The sequence below is a fragment of the Sminthopsis crassicaudata genome, chromosome 2 (assembly GCF_048593235.1).
Source record: "Sminthopsis crassicaudata isolate SCR6 chromosome 2, ASM4859323v1, whole genome shotgun sequence".
NCBI lineage: Eukaryota > Metazoa > Chordata > Mammalia > Dasyuromorphia > Dasyuridae > Sminthopsis > Sminthopsis crassicaudata.
Window position 1 is genome coordinate 527309130 of NC_133618.1, and position 27200 is coordinate 527336329.

Below are 27200 nucleotides of genomic sequence, written 5' to 3' on the forward strand. Positions count from 1 at the left end.
TACTGTAATTATGCAAAATTCTCAGTGCTTTTCTATATGTATGTGTAATCTTGAACAATAGTTAAATCACTGAACTGAAAATGACTATAGAAACATGAACTTAAATTGAGATTAGTCATTTCATTGAAATACCAGGTATGCCTTGAAATTCCTATTTTAAAATTTAATCATGTGAGTATTATGGTTAAGAAATGTAAAATAATCATGGGATGATGCTTAATCACGAATATCCTCAATTACAAAGTCAACTAAAAAATACTGGGCTACTTAAGGGAAACTATTACCAAAAAGAAGCCACACTGCAGGAAATATGCACAGAAAAGAAAAGATCTCTATTATTAAGGCCTCATCTGGCAGTTCTCAAATCTTTCCATTTTTCATTTCCAAAATACTTATAAATGTACAGAAACAGAAACAGAAAGGATACTGTTGAAAACCTGTCTGGCAGCTTCTCCTTTTGGGATGAGAAACTTGAACCATCTGTATCCTCTTATTCAGTTGTCACTCTAATATATGTATCCAAAATCAAGGGTTTTCAGTGAAGAATGTATTTTTTTTACCAGTGGAAATGAAAAGCAGAAAAATGTTACTGTTTTGACAAAAGACAAGGGAAGCATCATAGTGTGTGTGTGTGTGTGTGTGTATATATATATATATATATATATATATATACACACACACACACACACACACACATATATATAGTGTGTGACTAAAAAACTAGGGGCAGATTTCTGTAAGCTATCTTTTTAAATTTGGGATTTTTATACTCAAAATAAATATGTTCAAAATACCATTTTTATATATAAAATTAAATTTCAGAGTGGTTTTAAAAGACAGAAATATGCTAATAAAATTCCATTTATATATTAGGGAAGGGGAGAAAAATAAAGATTCTACATTTTTTGCTAAATTTTTTTGTGTGTGTATCCATAATTCAATCTGAACTAACCAGGAAGATTTCCATCTAGTAAAAAAAAAAAAACCACTTGCTAGTTTCAGTTGTATCCAAAAAACTTCTTTTATAATCTGTAACTATAATATTTAAAAGCTATTCCAATCATATGGTACTATAGAAACCAACCTGGGTCCATACTGAGGGTAAAATGTGTCACCAAAGAAATGTCTATATATATAGTCATCCAAATCCTCAAACACTCCATGATTATCTACTTGATATTCCTTCATGTCTTCAAGATAATCTTTAACATCATTAACAAAGTCAGTGAACAACATCTGATCATGAATAAAGACACTGTTATGGAAAAACTTATTGATGAATTGCTGTAGTTCTCCCCAATGATGGAAGTCACTTACTTCTTGCTGCACATATCTTTGCATTAACTGATAAAATTCATCTATTCTTACAGGGTCTAATACTCTGTTAAAAAGGCTAATAGATTCCTGATGAGCGCATTCAAAAACACCAGAACAGCCTTTTGTTATATGGTGATAATTTTTCACACAGTCTTTATCAGTAGTGCCTTTCTGGGAATTTGTGTTTTTACCAAGTGTTTCAAACTGAACTGGTGGTTTTTCCTGATGTCCACATTCAAGAAAATCAGAAGGGTTTTTTAAAAAGTGGTAATTTCTTACTGAATCTTGACTCATGCTGAACTTAGGGGAATTTGTGTTCTTCCCAAATGTTTCAAATTGAACTGACTTTTGTTTTCTTCCTGATCTTGCCATGGTGGGGCTTTTATGATGGGTGTTTTTGGAATGTGGTCTAGGTTGCGGATGCAAATATTCACGATAAACAGTTTTTGCTTTTTTAGTTGCTTCATCTCTTTTATCTCCAAATTTTTTATTCCCCTTTTCATCAAAAATATTTTTGGTGGTATCTTTGAAATGGCTGAAGGTAGACTTAACAGAATCTGAAAATTTTTTCAAGTTTTCCTTAACAGCTTCTTTAGCCTGTTTAATCTTTTCTTTATGGTGCCTTACAAACTCCTTTGTTGAATTCTTCATGGCATCAAAAGTTTCTTTTACTGAACCAAACAAGGTCTCTTTAGACTTCCTAGCCTTGTTAGTTCCCTTGCTACCTTTATTTTTTTCACTGTTTTCTTGTCTTCCACTTTGATCTTTTGCTTCAACATATAATCTTTCCCATAAATCAGATCGTTGTTGTTCAAAGTTTAGCTTCCATTCCAATTCTGTTAGTCTTCCTCGTAAAATTTCTATTTCTTTATTTTCAGTCAACGAATTGGGAGAGTCTGCATCACCTGCTGACTGCTGACTACTTAAAAGGTCCAGTTCTTCCCTTAAGGCAATGGTTGTTTGTCGTTCTTTTTCTAGTTCCTTCCTTAGCATCTGTGCTTCTGCCAAGAGGGTCTCTTTCTGACTGAGAAAGCTATTAGTCTTCTGCTTTTCCTCTTCCAAATGCTGTTTAAGTTTTTGGTTTTCAGAAACTATCAATTCAGTACTTGTTTCTTTATCTTCTAAATTCCGAATTTGTTCCCTAAGTTTCCTTAACTCTTCCTGTAAAGAGGACAAAGCTTTTTCTTCCTTCTCCAGAGACATTCTTAAATGCTGGTTTTCTGTAGCAAGGCTTTTCTTCTGTGTTTCAAAGGCTATCTTCTCTACCTCAGTAAGCTTCAAACATGATGCAAGATTTTCTTTAAGCGACTAACATTAAAAAAAAAAAAGTTTAAAAAAAGACTTCAGTATGGTTTATCTAATAACATGAACTTTATTATCTCTGTATGCACAGTGAGCATTTATTATATAGAAAAATATCTCTAAATATCATTACTTAGTGTTTTACATTTACCATGCTAAACACCATAAGAAAATTGCAATATAAGCCTAGAGATACCTAATAAATAATACTTCTACTGATTAATATTCAGAAATCATTTATTGGTTTATTACTAAAGAAAGCTCTCTAAAACTATCACCATTACCTACCTCAAATGAAATGTCTTGGCAGGATATATTCCAGCTTCTAACATTTAAATGTATTATATTGATATAGAAACCTTATCATTACTAACTTTTCTTACTTAATTTTGTGTTTAAGGAAGATGGCATAGGGGTATATAAAGACAATGGAAAAAAAAAAAAAAAAAAAAAAAAAAAAAAAAAAAAGTCGGTCAAATGCCCAGAAATAACCCTGTCTCTTTGTTGATGTTACAACATATAAAACTGGATGTCAACAGTGTCAATTTCTCAGACTTCTGCTGGTGTTGCTCTACTACTACCAGATTCCTTTAACATTAAATGACAAAGGAAGAAATTCTCAAATGCTGATAGGATGGCATGGGCACAGGCTACTATATAGTAGTATCTAGAAATAAAGTCTTTCTAACCAGTTAACTCCCCTTTAGGAGAGAAAGTGTTTCTGCTTGAGGAACACCTTAAGTAGCTTGTCACATAACCAAGAGAAGCTTTCCAAGGCAAGAAGATGCTACAGACAAACATCTCACATCTTTGTTATGAGAACTTGGGAGAACCAAAGACTTATCTTTGGTCCACAAGAAGGCCTAATTAAAGGAGAACTTGGGAGGATCAACTGTATATAAAAAATTCTGTCTAATGAGCTACTAAATGTAGGCCAAGTGGGTAAAAAATACTATATAAAGCACTAATAAACTTCCCACAGAAAAAGTGCACTTTGATGAAGACTTGGATTCATAAACTTCATGAAATATGGTAGCATTCTTTTCTATAGATCTAATTTATCCAGCTATCATACCTTCAGAATTTCAGAAATAACTTTGAAATATCTCTCTACTTAATTCACTTTATATGAATTCATGCCTGAAATGCTCTCCCTTTTCACCTGCCATTCTGAAACCGTTAAGTGTCTACAAGGTACTCTGCTGATACAGCCTTAAGGAGGCATAGGTCTTCTCTATACCATAAAGGGAGATTAAAATAAAACTTCAGTGGAGGATTTATTAGTTGTAACATAGTTTAACTGAATAAGTATATTTTTAGCCAATGAATCACTTCAAGAGAAAGAAAATACTACAAATTATCAAGCATTCAGTGGTGTTAAGAAAATAAAATAATTAATAGTCCCAGAGAAGTTATTAAAGACTCCTAAGTTAGGCAAACAGTTATAACAAAGTTGTAGGAGCTGCACTAGTTTTATGTAGACCACTGAAGCACTCTACAGCATGTGTTCATTAGCCAACAAAGTATTTAACTAATTACAAAGCTGTATAATGATATCAATTGAATTGTTTTTATAAATTTTTATGCCAATCCTATCCTACTTGTAAATGCTCTAACTTTAAGTTTTTATGTAACATACTCATATCTTTAAAAAAAAAAAAAAATTGAGAGTAACATTAATACCCACCTTATCACCAGAAGAACCTTGTTCTTGCTGACATTGGTAAAGATAATCCTTCATTCCATTCAATTCTTCAGCATGTATCTTTCGGACTAGTTCTTGACGTTTCTGAATCTGAATAGTACCTAAAACAATATTTATTAAATTCTTCTTTACAAAATAAGTCAGACAACTTCCTAATTCATACCTGCATTTTATTCATTTCAAAATTCAAATACTTTACCCAAAAGACAGTAAAATCCCATTTATCCAGGCTCTCAGGAAAAAAATTAATGTAGTAGCAAACTAAATGCTAATCATCCTTTAATTCACAATTTTCTAAAGAATTATAATACAATAATATGCTGCACATAATTTGATATTTGATTAGGATACTGGAGGATTTTAATACTTTATAATCACTACTGTAGCAGTACATGTGCAGACATGAACAATGTTTTGTATTTCTGATTTTGCTTGACTTTTTATTGCTGCAAGAGAGCTATTTGTAGTCTGTGGGTAGTGACTACAAAAAAGGAGAAGGACTCGGTGAAATAAAACTGTTTATTATTTGTGTAAGGAGTAGGGAACACCGGAAGGTTTTGTTATTAGCATGTTAATTTTTAAATACATTTAAACTATCAACAAAGTTGACTTCATACACACAATATTTTTCATCAGTTTTGAATATGCTGAAAATTCATAAAGAACTTTAAAAAATGTTTATGTCAGAATGCAGTACTTGGTGACCTGCCTGGCACCTGGATAAATGAGATTTATAAATGACTAAATATTGATTAAAGTTAATGAGAAAAGGCTAAGTTAAATGTCATTAACTTTACATGTGTACAAACATGAGATGAGGTTTAATTAATTTTTTTATGACAACAAAACTAAAGAAAAACTCTGAACAACTAGGAGAGTTTCATTTTGTAATGTTTTGTTTTTTAAAACCTCCATGAAGAAGCATCATTGCCCTCTTTTACACAGGCAGAAAATGAGGCCCACAAAGTTCAATCTTGTACGAGCATACCTTAGTTTTATTGCACCTTGCTTTATTGTACTCTTTTTGGATTTTTTTTTTTTTTTAATAAACTGAAAGCTTGTGGCAATCCTGCACTAAGCAAATCTATCAGCACCATTTTCCAATATGTGTTCACATCACGTCTCTGTGTCATATTTTGTTAAACTTCTCAATATTTCAAACTATTTCCTTATTAATATATGTTATGGTAATCTGTGATAAATAAACTTTGAAATTACTGTTACAATTATTTTGAGGTACCACAAACTGAGCCAATGTTAAGACAGGAAACAATCAATGTGTGTGTTCTAAGTGTTCTCCTAACTAGCCAGTTCCCTATATCTCTTCCTTTTCTCCAGCTATTCCCTATTCCCTGAGACACAACAATATTCAGGCCAAGTAATAATCCTACAATGGCCTCTACAGATTCAAGCAATAGAAAGAGTGAATGGATGTAGCAAACTTCATTGTCATCCAAATCAGTCAGGAGCCATCAATATGGAGGCAAGACCATCCACCAGCAAAAATATAACCTGCTGAAGGTTCAAATGATGGTTAGCACGTTTTAGCAATAATCTATTTTTAAAATAAGGTATGTTCATTTCTTAGATATATTATTGCACACTTAGTAGACTATAGCTTAGTGTATTGTAATATTTTATATACAATGGGAAACAAAATTCATGTGATTCACTTTATTATTGATATTTGCTTTATTATGGCAGTGTGAAACAAAACCAGCAATATCTCTAAGGTATGCCCGTTATCTATTAGCAATATAAACCATGAACAGAAATGAAAATGTAACAATTTTCAATTCTACTTTTCATACTGCATGTGTTATGGATGCAGCCCAAAAATATGGAAAGGAAAAAAGCTACCAAATCTTATCACAATTCTACTCTTAAAGCTAATTCTGGGCAGGGACCCATGCAAGCAGAGTTTTAGGGAACTCTTAGAAAAGCCACAACTTTACTATCCTCTCAAAAGAGCTAAATAGAAAATTATCTTTTATCTACTTTAAATTACACTAGGAAAACTAATCAGACATTCATGCTACATACATGCTGCTACATGCTTCGTGCACATACACCATAAAAAAGATAATTTAATAGGTTAAGAAAAGCATTTGGTAAACAACTCATTTTTAATCTTCTAAATTTTACAAGATGCAATTACCACCAAACAGGTGGCTTTTGCAAGAAGCATCAACATACTGTATCAGTAACTGACTTCTAGTTTCATTAATATTTTTCTTATTTTTTTGAGGGATAGAGAGTAATAAAATAAAGTAAATAGAGAAATGCAAAAAATTCCCTAGTAAAGGACCTAAATAAAAATGCCAGAAAATAGACATATTAATGTCATGTAAAAACTTTAATATTGTTTGAGATGTTAGAAGACATCTTGACATGTTTAAGAATAAGTGATATGTGTACCTTTTTCATTAACTTTTTCCAGTCCAGGAACATCTAATATGTTCACCTATTTATTACCATTCTTTTTCCTTCTGATATCCTTTATTCCTTCCCCACCCTAAATGTATCAATTTTGCTTAGAAAATTTCCATCCTTTTTACATTTTGTCCCATAATGAAGGGGAAACCTCATATTTTATATTGTAACACATTTACTTAAAATTGAAGCTGGACATGAGGTCACTCAATCAGCCTGTTATTTGAGATGGGAGAACACTGAGGACCAAAGAAATAAAATTATATATGCTCTTCATAAAGCACATATTACACTTCACATATATGTAAAACCTAAGCATATTGACCTACAGTCAAGTATCCTTTCAATTACATCATGCCAACTCTCTTTAAAAAAATAATGAAAAAGAAGTCATCATTATTATTTCAAATTTTAAAAGAACTAGAGTAAGGGGAGACAGCTTATCATATCAAAAAACAAAACAAAAAAAATTGTAATTTATGTCTGGAGTCAGAGGGACAACATTTGGCTTTGCAACTTAATACCTGTGTAATCTTGGGCCAATCTCTGAGATTTCAATTTTCTTATTTAAAATGCTAGAGGATGATCTCTAAGAATGCTTCCACTTAAGGGAACTTATTTTTTTTGTCTCTGCACTAAAATGTTTGTAAAGCATCTACTACTGTGTTGTTGGTACTTAATGTTTATTAAGTTCTCCCCTTCCTCTAGGGTCCTGTATTACATATAGAAGTTAAATTTGTTTGTCAAATTTGTCATATTTAATCCTCCTTAATAAGGAGGAGAGATCATTTCAATAGTCTTTTAGTCTTCTTTCCTACCTTACAGCAGACTACCTGAGTATAAGATAATTTAGGTTAACTTTGTAGAATTAATTGATTTGATTTTATCTGATGAAAATTAATGTCAGACATCAGCCAAGAAAATACAGAAACCATCTTCTGTGAATTTCAGTAGCTATTCATAAAATATTTCTTTTCATACTTTGTCTAGTCAGATTTCCTACCTAAAAGTGTCTTACAATCTAACTAAACCAAATTCTGGAAAAGGATAAAAATTAAAACTCATAACTAATGAGAAAGTGCTTCATGATACTACATTTTTAGAATACCAAAGCTGATTAACGTATATATTTGTACATATATACTACAACTTCTCAACTGCAGTACTATATTTATAGAAACTTAATTCAATAAAACTTATGTCACCAGACTCAGTTTGTAGAGGAAGTTGAAGAAAAAAATGATAAAAACAATTTCACATTCCCTACAAAATATTTTGTTTAAAGTGGTATCATGTTATAATTCCATCCCAATTTCCAGTTGCTTCTAGTACTGCCTAATGAGATATGGTTAAGACTAATCTATGATGTGCCAATGGATCTGTGTTTGTTTAATATCTGTTTAACTCTAATCAATGTCAACCAATGGACTGATCATAGGCTTCCAAAATGAGAACTTACAAGTTCTCCTGACCTGAAATAGTACCACTTCTTCGTATTAGTATTCAGACCTCATGTCTTTAAAAATAATTTATGGTAAAGGGCTACCTTGGACACATGATATTAATAATCAAAATTTCCATCATAAATAACTACAGATTTCATAAATAATTCCATGTATCCTTGATCTCCTCCCCCTCCTATCTTCTGCAGAACATTGTCTTCCCCAGTATAATAATTTAAAATAATCTAAAATCTTTTCCTGTCTACTGCTTCCTTTCCTTTTGTCTGCAGGAAATCTCAAGTCTCCCTTCCTTTAAAAAAAATTAAGGCTTTACTAAGGTTACATCATTCCCTCCATCATTTTTTATTTCTCTTGCTTCTCTCAGGCAAACCCTGTTAGAAAGGCACCTATAATCAGTCAGCACCTTTCCTTCCTTTCATCTCACTTTTCTTAACCTTCGGCAATCTGGCTTCTGGCTTCATCATTCAAACTCTAGTCCTAAATTCCCAGTGATTTAATTATCAAACAAATGGCCTTTTCTCAATTTTTATCCTTTATATTTGTGTACTTAATTAACACTACCAAGCATTCTTCCCTCCGTTGTATACTCTCTTTTCTCTGGTTTTGTGTGACAATTTTCTTCCTTGGTTCTACTTCCTATTGTTCTCACCAAAGTATCTGCCTACTTTGCTGGTTTATAAGTCACTACAGGTGCACCCAAAGCCTCTCTCTTGGATCCTCTCCGTTGAGCTCTCTATAGTCTCATTTATTCCCATACCTATAAAGACAGCACTCTTCTCTCTCCTAATCTCTAGGCAGGCATTAATAAACTCTCTTTGACATTTCAAAATTTTCCACCTTAAACTGTTTTGAACTCAGGTCTTCCAAGTCCAGGCCTAGCATTCTATCCTTTGAGCCATCTAGCTGTGGACCTGAATTCATGAAAACTCATCTTTCTGAGTTCAAATCCAGTCCACATATTTAATAGTTGTATGACTCTGGGCAAATCACTTAGCCTCTTTACTCTTATATGAAATGAACTGGAGAAGGAAATGGCAAACTACTCTAGAATCTTTGCCAAAAGAAAACCTCAAATGGGTTCACAGACACTACTGATTATTAGATAGGAGAAACAGGAATAGGATAGGAGAATCTAATAAGAGCCTCACCAGAACTTAAAACTATAAAACTGAATTCTATTTTGTTTTTATTTTTCTCTTCACTCCTTTGCTATCTGCCTATGTGCTTTACCTCCTGTTCTCTCAGTATTTTATGTATATTATATAGATATAAACTATTCTCATGGCTTCCATTATCACTTCTATGACTATCTTCAAATCAATCTGTCTTTCATCAAACTTTAAAACTGTTTCTATGAATATATTGTGCATTTTTCACTGAGATATCTCACTGCCACCTCTCAGTCTTCAGCACCCCCAACCTTTCTCCCAACACTACCTATCTGTCTCTATCTATAGAATCATCATTCACTAGAATCAAAATTTGGGAGTCAGCTTTCATCTTTTCTCTATCATCCATACCCTAATTATCAGCCAACAACCAAAAGTAATTGAATTTTTTTTCTTTTAAAGTGGTTTTAATATTTAATATTTAACCCCTTCTTCTCCACCATAGGTGAGGTCTTTCTCACTTTATTATTTATGACTATACTAGTATCCTATATGGCTACCTTCTTGATACCTGAAAGGTTCTTCCCTACCCATTTCTTATCCTGTGAGGCACTAATGGTTTTAATAACAATTATGTTCCTCCCCTGCTGAAGAAATTTAAAATTCTCCATATTTCATATCAAATCAGATTTAAAATCTTCTGTCTCTCAAAATTCCCCCACTCTGGCCCAATCTCACTGATTCAATCTTACCTCTCACTATTTTTAAACATGTCCTTTCTGGCCTACCTTGGACTATTTCCTCACAGTTCCCACAAATATGAAATAATCACCTTCATCTTTTGTTCACATTCCCTAGAATAATATCAACTCACTCCTCTATCTAAAATGTACTTGTCCTTCAAGAGACAGGTTCACTTCTATTTTCACAAACCTTTCCTTGACAACTCTAGACTTAAGAACTTATATGATAAATGTATGCTGGATGCAACACAATTCAAAACTTATTCATGAAATAGTGAATAATACAAGATTAAGTGTTCTCTCTCCAAAAAGATAGTAAGGTCTCTGAAAAGAGGGACCATGTTTTATTTTTATTTGTTACCTCAATGGTACCTAGGATAGAACTAATCCCACAGTAAACAATAAAACCTGCTATTTGAAAAACCATTGTCTGTGGTAAGACGATCTGATCATCAAAAATACCATAAAACAACTTGATCTGATTCTTTAAAATATATATATATTCATCTAAAAAGCAAAGACAAAATAACAAAAGTGATTACTTCATAAGGAACCTTTTTCTAAATCTTTAATAATTCCCCTAGTTACATTTTAAATACCAGCCTCTAATACAATAAAAAGCTTGCTTAACCAGCACTTTCAGTTTTACAACAAAGTAATTCTGTGCTTTATTTGTATAATGACGTTTGTTATGATGACCTGGAAGTACCTTCTGAAACACCAAAGATCTACTTAAATTCACTTTTTATTTTAAATATACTAACAACCACATAAAATTTAACTAAACAAATTTTTGTTAAGCACTGGGTATAGAATATCATATTAGGCAGTAAAGTGCAGAAAAAAATCTGAAATAGACCCCAAAGAATCTTACAAAATAATTATGACAAAACACATCCACAATATATAAAGCAGAATATAAGTGCAAAGGGCAAAGAATTGTTTAAGTCAAGGGCAAAATGTTAGAAGAAATTTTGAGAAGAAATTGCTTTCAAGTGGGAAGATGGGGAAGAACAGGAAGAAAGGAAGGCTTGATCATGAAACTGAACTTGAATTCCTCTGTAAAAAAGGGGAATGTTCCAACAAAAATAACTGAGAAGTTATTTTCTGAGAAGAATCCCTTCCAAGAAATGGGTATAAACAGGAACAAAAGATATGGGAACAAGCAGAAGGCACCATAGGAATTGTAAACATACCAAAAGTTCAGAGGACTAGACCATCAATGCTGAAGGGGAACAGTATATGAAATTTGAAAATAGAATGGAACAAACTTTTGAAGGGCTTTAAATACCAATAGAATGCTCTACAGGAATCATAAGTAGTAAAAAACATTTTAGGAAAGACAACTTGGTCACAAGCTGGGAATTAGAAGGATGACTTGGTCAGTGATGAGAAAGATACGATTGGAATGGGCAAAAATAGGATACTGGAAGACCAGTTGGCAGACCATGACGACAGTGTGAGAAGAGATGAGGGAATGAATTAAGGTAGTTTCAATGGAAAGGAAAAAGGGATTTTTAGATAGAATCTTAAGTATATAGCAATTGACTTAGACATGAAGGATAAGGGTGGGTAAGGGAAGTGTCAAAAATGAAAAGTAAATGAGAGAAAGAACAGTGGCATCGTTAACAGAAATAGTACAATTAGGGGCAAAAGCAGGCAGTAATGGTTGCAGTATTTATTAAAGAGATGAAAAGTGCTACATATTATTTCAGTGATCTTTTATTTATTCTCAAATCTCCATTTTTAGTTCTGAGCTAAACATACACATCTCCCAACTAGCCACAGAGCATTTCTATCTGTAACGAATAACCACCAATACATTAAATAGAATATTTTAAAAGCCAAACTTGATTTTGCCCGAAATGTATATCTTCTTTATTCAACAGTTCTATCAATGCCATTAACTTAGTACTCTGTGTTAGAAACCCCACAATGCTATATTGGACATAATAATAAGGATGGAGATTAAGCCTGTGATTTCATTTGTATAGAGAATTCCAAGATAAAGAAATCCCTTCTACCAATAAAAAACAGAATTTTCTCTACAACTTACAGTTATCAGTGCCCAGAGTACTGATTAAGTTAGTGACTTGTCCAGAGTCTGGGAAGTTTGTATCAGAGATAAGATTTGAACCAAGCTTTTCTGGATATAAGGGAAGCTATTCAATAATCACTAAGCCCTGACCTCTCACAAGATGTCAGTTATTTTTAAGGGCAAAAGAGTGGCCCAGGTCCTTACAACTGGTTTACCAAATTCTATCAATTATGTTTGTAACAGCTCCTGCTTCTGCCTTCCACCACTGATCCATTGCAAATATTTTAACAAAATTATGACTTCCAAGGTCTTTTCCAGCCCTAAATATATGATGTTATGATCACACTCCTAAATATGCCCTGTATTTTTTGGACTGTTGTGAATTTAATCACAAAGTTCCTTAGGCCTAGAATACCCTTCCCTCCATTTTTAAATTTCTACTGTTTAAACTTATTGTTTAAAGTCCCATCCAAGTAATTCTTTCCCTGTGAAATGTCTCCTGATGATTTTTCTCCCCATTCTTTATTAGAATTATTCTATATGTTTTATTTTATAACTGAGATATAAAGACAGTATCCAAAGAATCGAAAATTAGTATTACTCAGAGAGTAATAGAGAAGATGTCTAGTGTGTATGAGGAGGCTGCAATGTATCTATTACAAATGAACATCCTGAATTCTCATTTTTCAAAATTACTATCAAGAAAATGTATGATAGAAAAAGAAGATTTGGTCATTCATGTAGAAAGGATGAGAGATGACAAATAGATAGCCCAAATACTCACTGGTATCTGTGAAGAAAAAGTGGGGTAAACTTCTAATAAATTGGGTAAACTTGAATTTATAGGACAACATGGGCTAAAGTCACACCATGATAGGTAGGCAAGAATGGGTTATAAATTGTATCTTAGAAGAAACCAAACAAACTGATGCAATCATAGAACACTATATTTAATTATGTATGTCTTATACCTGCATTAGACAATAAGCTCCAAGATACTGGAGACTGCTTCCTTTTTATATTTTATGTCTTTGCATTAAGTAGTCGCAGTATTATTTATGAAATTTTAAGGAATTATTTTTGGAGCTATCCTGTAGAGAGTTAGAAATATGGAAATAGGTTGGAGATAGATATATAGATCTAAAAGGTGATGATTAAACACAGAATAAACAACATCAACAAAGGCGAGGATGTAGGAAAAGATGAAAGCAAAGCATAGAACACTGAAGGACACAAGTGAAGCCAAGGGAAGAGAGAGGATCAAAAAGGAGACAATCAGTAATAACAAATATTTCTTTTAACTATGGTCAAGAAAGATAAGGGCTGAAGTTACCATATTAAAAGGTAATAATAAACCTTTTGGAGGGCTGTGAAAACTGAGAGGAAAGATATTAAAATTTAAATATGGAATAAATTCACCTATGATCATGTTAAATATATGATATGAAAAAATACAAGCTAGGAAGATAAGACAGACATTCTTCTCACCAATGTGGCCTGTGTACAATTCAAATGTGGACTTTTTTTTTTTTCCCCATTTTAAAAATTTTATTTTGGGGATGTAATCTACATTAAGACCAATAAGATTATATAAGAGAGTTTGGGTAGGATGGATGTGCCTAAATGCATTATAACTTTCTACATCCAAATATATGTTTTCTTCAAATTAATCCTTGAGGGTACATTTTCCGTTCCAATGATACTGTCACTGGACTAAAAATATTTTTTGGAATTCCTTCTTTGAAACTTCAGAGACTGAAGAATGTTATTAAGAACATTCCTAAAAAATATTCAAATGTTTGCCCTTTTGAGGGTTAATCTGTCTGGCTCATACATTATCATGGATAATCTGTCTGGCTCATACATTGGGCTCAATGATAAAACAAAGTATTGTCTGTTTGTTTTCTGAGTGCTCAAACCTGTTTCTAAAGATAATTTCAGAAAACAATAGCAACAGCACTGGAATACATATATAATCTCCCAGGAGTAACTACTTCACTTATTTGGCTACATAAGTTCTGGTATTTTTTTTTTAAAGTCATGCATTTCTTTACATTATACTTATAACAGCACATTACAGTCATCCTCATACTCTCATCACCAAAAAAGCAATTTAGGATAATAAGACACAATTACAGAAAAGTAAGTTACCACGTCTTATTATAGTTAATCTGAATAGATTAGTGAGAAAATGCATAGGTGTGAATGCTTTGTGATTTCTAAGCACTAAAATGCCATTTTATAACATTTTTTCATAATAGGGAAACAGTTCTCAATGAACAGGTACCTTTTCTTTCTAAGTATTTTTAATTTTTTACCAAATGCTCAAAGGCCATGCAATGTGTGGGTATTTAGTGCCATCTGGGTTAATCATTAATTTTGATATTTTCTGGTATTAAATTCTTTAAGTAACAGAATAAAAGATGTTTCTTATTACCTGCAGGTTTACCTGTGGAAAGACAACATTTTATTCAAATAAAACCAATAAGTCCATTAGTTAACTACTAAAACAATTTTAGATACATAAATATACATACACATGAAAATATGCAAAGTATCCATTCAGAAGATGGAAGAAATGAGAATTATCAATGATGATTTAGGGGTAAGGAAGGGTTAAGAGTCATAGGAGGGCTTTCTAGAGGAATAATTATGTAAATAGTATTTTAAAGGATGATTAAGAACTAAAAAGAGGAAAAGAGGGACATTCTAGGTATGAAATAAAAGGAACAAGAATTCTAGGGAAGAAATCCCAATGTGAAAACTTCCTCCTCCAACACAAATCCCAATTAAGCTATGTAACTTTAGTTATTCTAAAGGATCTGTCTGAGGCTATTTATCTTCTCCCTATTAAAAAGTTGCTATATGAATATATTTGAAATCCTATTTCTAAAACGTCCTTTTGAAAATTCACATAGACATAATGATATTTTGAGAAGTATTTATAAGAAATTATATCTTGGAAATATGTAGCAATCTGTCAATACATAAAAAAAAAAGAAGTATGTAATTTCTCTTATTAGCACTAAGCAGTTTTTCTGGTACACCAAATGATTCAACTGTTTAATACAGAATTGTAAATTACTTTAGCTGCCACTCTTTCTGGCAAACAGTATATTCTTGATTTTTAATCTTAGGAAGATAAGGATTATCTTCTATCTATAAGGATTAGGAAGATAATTTCTTGTTAAGTACATTGAAAAAGTATCTTCTAAGCATATTTCAATTAAAGTCAATCTCACTTTGGAATTTGTACGTTCTTTGAAGAGAAACCCTATCTGATTATCTATATTGTGAAAGGGAAATCTTGAAACTACAGCACTTGAAAATCAGGAGACACAACATTAAGATTTACAATTCTCAAATAATAGTCTATTTCAGTCCCATTACAACTGAATATGCCCAAAATGTCTTTATATAGCTCGTTTACAGTTACTTATTTTTGTCATGCTGACTAAGAAAGCTAACCCACAAAACCGTATAAAGAGGCACTTGAGAACCTGATAAAGCAAAATTTTAGATTACCTGATAAAATGAAAATCTGGTTCAAAATTAAGTACAGATTGAATATAAACATTAGTGAAGTTAATGGTTATATCCTTTCTAAAAAGAGTTCTTAGAAGTTCAACCCTACCTTTACCATAACAATCTTTTGTCCAAATTTCCTCCCGCCTTCTTTAAGACCACTCAATGTCTCAATTTTTTGCCAAAGACTCCAAATGTTAGAGACAACGTGCCCTTTGAACCTTTCCGATTTTTATTTTGGAGAGGCAACACAATGCAATGAAATTAAAATAACTTTTTGAATTTTATTTCTCAGATAGTGACTATGTAACCTTGAAGATGGTCCTTTGCCTTATCTTAACTTCCATATGCTTTTACTATAAAATGAGACTAATACTTAATACTACCTATATATCACATGATAAATGAGGGAGGCACTTGTAAATTTTAAGACATGATATAAACTGTTAGACTACACAGAAAATGCTGAGCAGAATCAATTACACTGACAATGATATCCTAAGAGAAAGAGATAAGTATTTAAAAGTTTCCTTGTTTCACTTAAATTATAGATGCTACATAATTTATGAGCATTCAATTCAATGCAAAGAAACACCAATGATATATTAAAATATGGAAAAGTCATGAAGAAACATCCTAAATTTTACTAAATCATAAGAACAATAGTCAAAATATAATCCTAAGTGTAAATAGTAAGAAATAAGTAATAGTAGATTTCAAATGTAAATTTCAGTTAAATATCTCAAAAGCATTTCACAAAGTTAATGATCTTCATCTTTTTCCCAAAAGCATGATGCTAGAATGACTATTTACTAAGTTACTATACTATAATTACTATTTTACTCATATCAAATAGTCAATAGTCAGCAGTATAGTTAAAAATCTCTATTTTTAATCCTACCTAAAAAAGGACAAATATCTTTTATATAAAACTCACTGAAAATACTAAAAAGCCTTTATAGACATGTAATAGTTAACACTTTTCAAAGCACATCTATCATTTGGCCACTCTAATCACATTAACCCTGAAAGATGCAAGTTTTACATATATGTGTTTGTCTATGTCTATACCCAGAGACATTTATACCTACATAGATATGATAATAAGGATTCCTATTTTACAGGAGAAAAAAGCCCAAGCAGCTTAAATATCATAACATCTAATTAATAATAGAATCATTACTAAGTAGGACACAGATATGACCTCAACACCCTGACCACTGCATCATCCATATGCTAATAACATCTGACTAATTCTTAATTCTTACCATAGAAATGTCCAAAGCCCATGCTGATTGCAATCACCAAAGCTAGTATAATACATTTGTTGAGGCCACTACTGAAGGGGCGCTGAGGAACCTCTTCCTTAGGAGAGTCAGACTCGTGTTCATTAGGTGGCTTATCCTCAGATTCTGAACAAGAAATTGTCTTCTTTCTAGCACGTCGTCGTCTCACAGCAGGACTGGGCTGATGACTTGTTTCATCACTACTTGACTCATCATCAGTAGGTTGAGATGGAAACACTATTAATAAAAAAAAAATTTACAAGATGTGAAAAATAGTTCTAAAAATTTCTTGCAACACAGTACAATGAAAAGTATTATTATGATGCTTGATTTTTGACACATATATTCCAAATATATTTCCAGAAGGGGGATATAAAGTGTGTGAATTCAGAAGAAAACTGAAACCACTTTGTCAATTTGATCTCAAGGAAAGACAAAGTTAGAGACAGTTTAAAATGGTAGAGGGAAAAAAAACCATACAACTAGATACCTATCCAACAAATTTACAAAGTATAGACAATGCACACTTCATTTCAATCATTCCATTATATGGCCATGAAATTTATGTTTATAAGAAACTAGAAAAATCTTTCCCTTAATTTCCTACTCTTACTAGACAAACATAATTTTGTTAATTGGCAGTTATCAGCCAAAGAAGTGAAAAAGCAGCACTTCAGTATTAGAAATAGCTCTTTAGCAATATAATAGCACATGATGATTATAAATCTAAAAATGGAAATAAAATAATCTAGGTTTCCAAAGGAAAGCTACAAGAACTAAAAAGATCAAGTGAATTTTTCTTATCTTTTCCAAACACTTCCCCAACATAACTGTCACATTTTTTTTTCCTACTGAGTTTAATTTAAAATTTTCCTGAGTTTTTGTCACTTTTCAGTGTAATTAGTAGCAGTAGACTAGTATAACCCAAAGGTGATACCACATGAAAAATAATGTCCACAATCCAATAAGGAAAAAGATCAATTGGAGAAAAACAAATCATTAACTTAAATTTGAGAAAATGAGCTCCAAAACAAATACTCATGTATCATATATTTAAGCTGTCTATGTCACAGCCAAAGTGATAAGCTTTTTAGACAATGTTTTTCCAAGGCAAATCACATAGATTCAGTTAACTCTCAGAATTATGAAGACGAATACAGAGATAGAGGCATGGATAAGCATTCCTAATTTTTCATGATCAAGAAAAAGAAGAGTGAAATTAAAGACATAAAGGTGAAGTCAGTTTTCAATGGTAACTCTTTAATATATCATCTCCAAGGATATGTTCCTCAGGTAAGTTTCTATTTTCATGGACAAAGAAAGAATTAAAACAAATCCTTACTTAAAATAAATGCTTTCACGGTCACAGTCTGAATGGATCATGTAGTCAAACTCCTGTACTTAAGAGTAATCAAAAGCATTACTAAAGAATCATTTTCTAACTATAACTTAACAAATGTAAAATAATTTTCTCTTGTATGTCATCATTTGTATCACTAGCTAAAAAGCCAGTTTAAACTATTTCAAACAGCAGCAGCCACACATTTCCTCATTCAAAATCTATTTCATCGACTGCTTTGCTCTGTAACCCAAGCAAAATTACAGCTAAAGCAATCAGCTGATAAAATGGATTTTGAACTTTAACTTGATCCAATTCATAAAATGTAAGCAATTCAATGTCATGCAAGAAGCTTAAGCCACACTGTTGTTGTTTTTTAAACAGGGATAATTTTGAATTGTCGTTTTAGTATTATAGAGCACAAATGGATCTTTAAAGCACTCAATAAATGTGACTAGTTACATTCAGCTTTATACAAGCTGATCAGATTTAGTCACACCACCTTCAAAGAGTTGGCTCGGAACATGGTGCTTCAGTTGATCATCCCATCCCCTTATATACTCTGGAATCTTCCACAGCTTCTCCCACCATCTTTCTTTTGTGAATAAAAAAGAAAAAGATACTTTTAAACCTTTGTTACAAAGAATAAAAAGGAAAGATTTGGATATATTTTGGAAAAGATTAAATTAAAATTTAATCTATTTGTACTATAACATTTAACTAGGTCATTATTCATGCTTCTTCTATTGCATTATATCTATGACCAAAAATAAACCACCACTACCATCATCATAGACACTAAATAACTGATTTCTATAACTCTTCAACATCACTGAGTATTTCTTAACCTTATTCTCCTCTTTCTGGTTCTCCACTAATTTCTAAAAAAATTTATTTTAAAAAATGGAGAGGCTATGATTGACACCATTGCACTTTTAAAATAAAAATCATAGTATTCTGTCAACATGTAACTGAGAAAGATGTTTATTATTCCTGATGCCAACAGGACATTATTGACAGGAAAAAGAAAAACATCTCTACAAAATTATAGCAGCACTATTCGTGACAGCAAAAATTAGGGAAAAAAATACCCATGTATCTAACAATTGTGAAGAGCCAATCACTATTGTGTATGTATGATGTAGTAGAAGGAACACTAGAATCCAGAAAGACTTGGGGTCCAATCCAGTACTATGTATTTCTTAACTATTCTCCATAATCATAAGCAAAATATCCTTAACTTCTCTAAAGCTCAGTTTTTTCAAATGTAAATAAAATGAGGTAAAGTATCATTCTTCTTTGTTATAAGAATCAAATACCATATAAATACTTTGCAAATATTTTGCAAGTGGAGTTTAACACTCCACTATATATTAGTAGTATACATGAATGGTATGTCATAGGAAATGATAAAAATACATAATTTAAAAATAAGACTCAGAAAGCAAGCAGAATAAAAAAGAACTAAAGAATACACACATTCATAATAATTATAGTAACCAATTACAAAAGGTAAAAAAGCAAGAAAAATTTGAAAAGAGATATGAAAACAATGAGAATAATTTTGTTATTACCTTATTAATGATAAACATACATTTTCTTTTTTTTCTTTTTGATAACATACATTTTCAAAATTGTAGATTAAGTATAATTTCATATATGATCATTTTCCCTTTATTCCTAGTAGTATTTGCCTATTTTGTGTTAAATGTAAGATAAATCCTCAAACAATGTTGTTTCACTTTATATAGGACATCATGAATTGACAAGCCTTACACTTGTGATTTATAAACACATGGGATCCAACTATACAGTAATGGTTCCCTGATAGAAAAAAATAATCAAAACAACCTATCTTTTTCCACAGACAATATTAGTGAATTATTAGATTTTTCCAGATTTCCAAGTGTTATCTTAAATTCTTTTTCTCGTCTCCTAAGGTTAAATTTGAAAAATGTCACATGCTTTTTGAAGTCTTTGATACATATACTACATGTCCTATCTGATGTCACTTGAAAATATATATTAATAAAATAAAACTCTTAAGATTCTACAATTTTTTTTTTTTTTTTTTTTAGAATGGGCTATATGTTACACAGGCATTTAGAACTCCCAATAAGAAACTCCCTCTCCAATGCACAAAATATTTGCTCTACAGCTCAGATGGTCTTAGAGAACTGCCCAGAATACTGAGATTTTCAGTGAAATAATTAGAATCACACAAACAGGGTGTGTCACATACAAGACTTGAAAGGTTCAACTTTCTTACTATGCTAATATGATGTTATTCTTTCAACAACCTAGAAGCTGAGAATTTTTAACAGAAAAGTTATATAACTTTTGACAAGGCTCATATTTGAAGATCCTTTATCTCTGTAAAGTTCTTACCAGTATCTGGCTGGCAAAATGTATACTGGCTACTAGAGGAAGAACCTAAGTTAAAATCTTCAGGACTCTGAATATCCTTAACAATTGTAACTTCTTCTTGTGCTCCAATTTCTTCCAACTTAGGTGGTTCAAGAGTAACAATGTCAGAATCATCGCTGATAGCCCCAAAATAAACATTGTCATCAGGTGACTTCTCTCTCTCTGTCTGAGGAAAAATCACAAGTATTGTAAATTAGTATAATACTTCATAAAGTAATACATACATATTAGATACCTAAATCCTTGTCATCTGCAGGGGAGAAAGATATAAAAGTAGTAGACAAGGGTAGGTATAGTAAGAGAGAAGCCTAGTTCTCAGTCTGGCCATAAAAACTTGAGAAAATTTACATGTATCTAACTCATAATTCAGAACACTCACAACAAATTATAAGTTCCAAAGTAAAATGCCCTATTCATAACAATCTTTGAATAGAAAATCCAATTTGCTTCATTTTGTTTAAAAAGTTAGGATATCTTCACAAGAATTTCATTTTACCTTTTGTTTTATTTAAATTTCTATTATGATTTTTTTTTTTTTTTTAAACAAGATCTGTGACTTCATTATTATAGAGTTTGCCTGGAACACAAAGACATTATTAAGTGAAATGCTTAGGGTCACATTGCCAGTATATACTAAACATGAACTTTAAAGCAGTTTTTTCTAACTCTAAGGCCAGTTCTTTTATCCACTATGCAATGTACCTCTCATTTGAATTATGTATATAGATCACAAGATCCAAAAACATATTATAATAAGCCTCTTCAATCTAATTAAAGAGATCTGGCTATTTTCAGGAAAATTACATTGTACGTGAGGGAGGAGTTGCTAAATTAGGTTGTTTTTTTTTTAATAATACTGTTTCTTCTGAACTAAAATATCTTCAAGGTTTTAGTCAATGAAATCAAATCAATCAAAATAGAATATATATTTGAGCTCTATGAACAAAATGAATCAATAAATCTTCAAAATATATAACAAAATTTCTTAAATTTCAAGTGGAAACAAAAAAAAACCACCCTATTTATCTTAGAAATCTTATTCATATGCCAAACTGAGCATGCTCTTTGACCCAGCAATGTCACTATTAATTCTATATACATATCTCAAAGAGATTTAAAAAAAAAATAACAAATGGACTTATGTGTACAAAGGATTTGTAGCAACTCTTTTTGTGGTGGATAAGAATTGGAAATTGAGAGGTTATCCATCGACTGGGGAATGGCTGAACAAGTTGTGGCCTATAACTATAATGAAATTCTATTATGCTATAAGAAATGACAAATAGGATGATTTCAGAGAAATTTGGAAAGACTTACCTGAACTGGTACAGAATAAAGTGAGCAGAACCAGAAGAACACTGCTTATAGTAAAAGCAATACTATGCAATTATCAACTATGACTGACTGACTTAGCATTTCTCAGCAATACAATATTCAGAGGGTAAAGAAAAAGGATGATAAAATTTAGAACTCAAAAATTTTTTAAAAGAATGCTAAAAATGATTTTTATGTATAATTGGAGAAAAATATATCTTTTTAATTAATTAAATGAATTTTAATACATATTGCTTTATGAATCATGTTGGGAAAGAAAAATCAGAACAAAAGAAAAACCATGGGAGAGGAAAATAATAATAGAAAAAAGAAGTGAACGTAGCATATGTTAAAATATTTTTTTAAAAGAAATAAATCTTGTTCAGCATTTAACCAAAAAGAAAATGGGAATCATCAAAATTTACCTCAAGAACTGAGTTAGCTTCTTCCAAAGCTAGATATGTAGTTTCTCCCATTAACACTGAACCACCTTCGCTATTTCCTGATATGGAATAAAAACAAATTATATTATTCCTTTATTTTAAAATGCTTTTTTCAGTATCTTGTAGAGTTTTATACAAATTAAGCCAATAAAAAAATAGTTCTAAGATACACCAATCGCAAATATAGAGCACATACACACAAAAAAATGCCTTTTGAGAGGTATTGAATATGTCTAAGTAGCATAATTTTTAAAACATTAATGTCAATTTTTTAAACATTTATTTCAATTCAAATAAAATGTTAGAGTGACAAGATTATTGGATCTAAATTTGACTTCTTCTGGACCTCAGTTTCTTCATCTGTAAAGTAGCCATTCATCATAAAAGCTTCTTATGAAAACATTGCTGTGGTATACTTTTCTTCCCTTGACTCTGGCACAGGACTAAAAATGTGTGGTTTCCTGTTTTTGTTTCAAAATCCCATTGTTCTTTTTGGAACATTCTTTCCACCATTTCCCCCACCCCAATACTCCCCTATTAGGATAATAATCTTAACCTGAATAAGTCATTAGACTTAAAAGATAAATAAGACTACAATACAATTTACTATGAAGTTATTGGTTAGAAACAAACTATAACATATTTGTTTTATACTGGTAGAGAAAAATAAGCTTTAATTTTTTTTTTTAAAACTACCAATACATTGCTGATTTTTTTTCTTCTTTTTCATTTAAAGAAATTTTTATTGTATGGGATGACCCTCTTATGAGCAGGTAAGAGAAGAAATATAGGTAAAAAATTATAAGTAAACAAAGCCAAAAGATTCTAATAGTATTATCCCTAGTAATTCAGGTTTTGAGGGCACAGGATTAGTATTTGAGTATATGTCAAAAAGACTAGATACTAGTTATCTCAAAAGAGGGTTTGAACTTACTGGCTTTAATTTTCTTTTTTTTTTCTTTCTTTTTTTTTTTTTTTACTACTTACCTTCTTGATCTAAAGGCTGTTCCTGATGTATCTCTTGCACTAAAGCTGTATACTCTCCTGATGCAAACACAGGGCTTTCATTTGCTACATTTTCAGAATTCACTGTCTCTATATCAGACCCCTAGAAAAAAATGACAATAATGAAACATTAATAATTCCTTATCTTTAAAACTAGTTGAAATTGCTTTGCAACTCAGTCCTCTGTTCTCAAAAAGCTCTAAGGTGAAAAAGGTAAGTAGATATACAGAAGTATATTCAAAATAAATATAAGTTATGAATAGTTCAATACAAGAAAGTTTAAAAGACAGCCACTAGTAGTTGGGGAGTAGGAAAAAGCAGTGCGTGTAGAAAAGGCATCTGAGTAGTTGGTGGTGCTTGAGATGAGAATTAAAAGAAGAGAATTTATAAGAGGAAGGTGAGAAAAGAAGGTATTCCAAGGACACTGCAATAAGCACAGAGTTGAGAGAAGAAATATCTTATTTGAGGAAAAGAATGGAAGAAAAGTAGTATCCAATGAGACTAAAAATATAGTTTGAAGCTAGCTTGTGAAGGGCTCTAAAAGATAAACAGAGGAATTTATATTTGATCCTAGAGCAGAGATTGACCTTTTTTCTATTACAGATCACTTGGCAGTCTGATAAATCCTACATACTCCACCTTAGAATAATGTTTTTAAATATTTAAATTCTATGCATAAATTTAAATGCATAGGATCATAAAAGAAATCAATTATATTGAAATAATTATCAATATAGTTTTTATTAAAAAAATCATAGCCCTTAGATTAAAAACCCCTGTTCTAATGGCTGAATAAACTATGGTATATAAATGTAATGAAATATTATTGTTTTATAAGAAATGATGAGCAAGCTGATTTCAGAAAAGTCTGGAAAGACTTACACTGGTGCTAAGTGAAGTGAGCAGAACCAAGAGAACACTGTATATAGTAATAACAAGATTATGTGATTATCAACAAGGACGGACTTGGATCTTTTCAACTATGGGTTGATTCAAGGCAATTCTAATAGACTTGTGATGGAAAGTGCCATCTACATCCAGAGAACTATGGAGACTATGAATCAAAGCATAATTGTTTTCACTTTTTTTTCTTGTTATTGTTTACTTGGATTTTTTTCTTTCTCATTGTTTCCTCTTTTGATCTGATTTTTTTTTACACAACATGATGAATATGGAAATACGCTTAGAGGGGGCAGCTAGGTGGCGCAGTGGATAGAGCACCAGCCTTGAATTCAGGAGGACCCGAGTTCAAATCTTGTCTCAGACACTTAACACTTCCTAGCTGTGTGACCCTGGGCAAGTCACTTAACCCCAGCCTCAAAAAAAAAAAAAAAAAAAAAAAAAAGAAATACGCTTAGAAAAACTGCACATCTGAAGTTAGGAGGACCTAAGTTCAAATCTGGCGTCAGACACTTAACACTTCCTGACTGTGTCACCCTGGGCAAGTTACTTAACCCCAATTGCCTCAGCCAAAAAAAAAAAAAAAAAAAAAAAAAAAAAGAACTGCACAGGTTTATCTTGGGGAGAGAGAAAGGGGAAGAGGAGAAAAAAACTGAAACATAAGGTTTTGCAAAGGTGAATGTTGAAAATTATCTTTGCAAGTATTTAGGAGGAAAAAAAAAAAAAACTCCTGTCCTAGAAGCAACTAGGAACCAATGAAGATAACTGAGTAGGGAAATCTCAAGGTCAGATCTTTGGCAACAATATGTAGGACAGACTGGAATGAAGAGAGAACAAGTAGGAGGCTACTACAATAATTTAAGTGAAATATAATGAGAGTCTGATCTAAGGTAGTAGTAGTAGTAGTAGTAGTAGTAGTAGTAGTAGTAGTAGTAGTAGTAGTAGTAGTAGAAAGAAAGGATTTAATGTAAAAGATGTGGAGAAATAAACAGCAAGATTTGATAATGTGGGGAGAATGATGACGATTTGAGCTTAAAGGCAAGGATATGAACCTGGTGACAGAGAAGAATGACAGGGCATTTAACAGAAATAAGCAAGTTTTGGTATTGGAATGAATTTGTTAGGAAAAAAAAACTCTTAGGAAAAATGCTAAACACAATTCCAGAGGAATGATAAAGTATACTCAGAACAATTATGGATGCTAATATTTTTTAACACAGCCAATGTATGCATTTCCTTTGACTGATTATGCAATAAGCATAATATAATGAGCATAATGCCTCAATGGATTCAAGTTGGTTTTGTTTCAATTCAGAAAAGAAGAGAAGGAGGAGAGGAGTAAATTAAGTCAATGTAAAAAAAGAGAGAGAAAAGAGAGAAAAAAAAGAGAAGAAAGGATGCTAAAGCACTTTTTTTAAAATAAAAGCTTTTTAATTTCAAAATGTATGCATAGATAATTTTCAATATTCACTGTTGCAAAACCTTGTGTTTCAATTTTTTTTCTCCCTCCCTTTCCCCTACTCGTACCCTAGATGGCAAGTAATCCAATATGTTAAACATGTAGAATTCTTCTATACATATTTCCATAATTATCACGCTGCACAAGAAAAATCAGAGCAAAAAATGAAAAAAAAATGAGAAAGAAAACAAAACACTCAGTTCCCACAGTCCTCTCTCTGGATATAGATGCCTCTTTTTATCACAAGACCATTGAAACTAGCCTGAATCATCTCATTGTTGTAAAGAGCCATGTCCATCAGAATTGATCATCTTATCTTGCTGTGGATGTGATCTCCTGGTTCTGCTCATTTCACTTAGCCTAAGTTCATTTAAGTCTCTCCAAGCCTCTCTGAAAATCACCATGCTGGTCATTTCTTACGGAACAGTAATATTTCATAACATTCATATACCATAACTTATTTAGCCATTCTCCAACTGATGGGCATCCACTCAGTTTCCAGTTGCTTGCCACTATAAAAAAGGCTGCTACAAACATTTTTGTACATGTGAGTCCTTTTCCCTTTTTTATGATCTCTTTGGGATACAGGTCCAGTAGACACACTGTTGGATCAAAGGGCATGCACAGTTTGATAACTTTTTGAACATAGTTCCAAATTGCTCTCCAGAATGGTTGAATCAATTCACAACTCTACCAACAGTGTTCCAGTTTTCCCCACATTCCCTCCAACATTTGTCATTATCTTTTCCTGTCATCTTAGACAATCTGAGAGGTATATAGTGGTACCTCAGACTCGTCTTATTGTGCATTTTTCTGATCATATAACTAGAAATGGTTTCAATTTCTTCATCTGAAAATTGTCTGTTCACGTCCTTTGACCATTTATCAAATGGAGAATGACTTAAATCCTTAGAAATTTAAGTAAATTCTCTATATAGTTTAAAAATGAGAGCTTTACCAAAACCCTTGAATCTAAAAAGGTTTCCTAGTTTATTGCTTCCCTTCTAAAATTGTCTGCATTAATTTTGTTTGTACAAAAACTTTTTTAATTTAATATAATCAAAATTATATCCATTTTTATTCAATAATATACTCTACTTCTTCTTTGACCACAAATTTCTTCCTTCTCCACAGATCTGGGAGGTGAACTCACAAATTCCTTCCTTCTCCACAGATCTGGGAGGTAAACTATCTTTTGTTCTTATAATTTGTGTTCTTATAACATGTCTAAATCATGAATTCATTTCGACCTATCTTGGTACAGGGTGTTAGGTGTGTATCAATGACTAGTTTCTATCATACTAATGTGAAGCACTTTTTAATACACAAAATAGAAGGGCTTTGGAAAAAGACAGACAAGCAAAATAGCCTTAAAACTAACATTTAAATAAA

General features: G+C 31.8%; 1 protein-coding gene across 5 annotated transcripts in view; it reads right to left on the reverse strand.

Moving 5' to 3' along the window:
• Positions 1-27200, reverse strand: part of CCPG1 (cell cycle progression 1) — an 89277-nt gene that overhangs the window by 29578 nt on the left and 32499 nt on the right. For 4 of the 5 annotated variants that reach the window (XM_074294555.1, XM_074294556.1, XM_074294558.1 and 1 more), the window contains exons 3-8: positions 23432-23552; positions 22427-22503; positions 20649-20853; positions 16904-17158; positions 4307-4425; positions 1085-2625 (exon numbers count right to left, since the gene is read on the reverse strand). In XM_074294555.1, the coding sequence (XP_074150656.1) occupies positions 1085-2625; positions 4307-4425; positions 16904-17158; positions 20649-20853; positions 22427-22503; positions 23432-23552 (2318 nt within the window). Of the gene's footprint in view, positions 1-1084; positions 2626-4306; positions 4426-16903; positions 17159-20648; positions 20854-22426; positions 22504-23431; positions 23590-24919; positions 24953-27200 lie in introns of those variants that run through there. The other variant, XM_074294559.1, reaches the window with a different exon arrangement.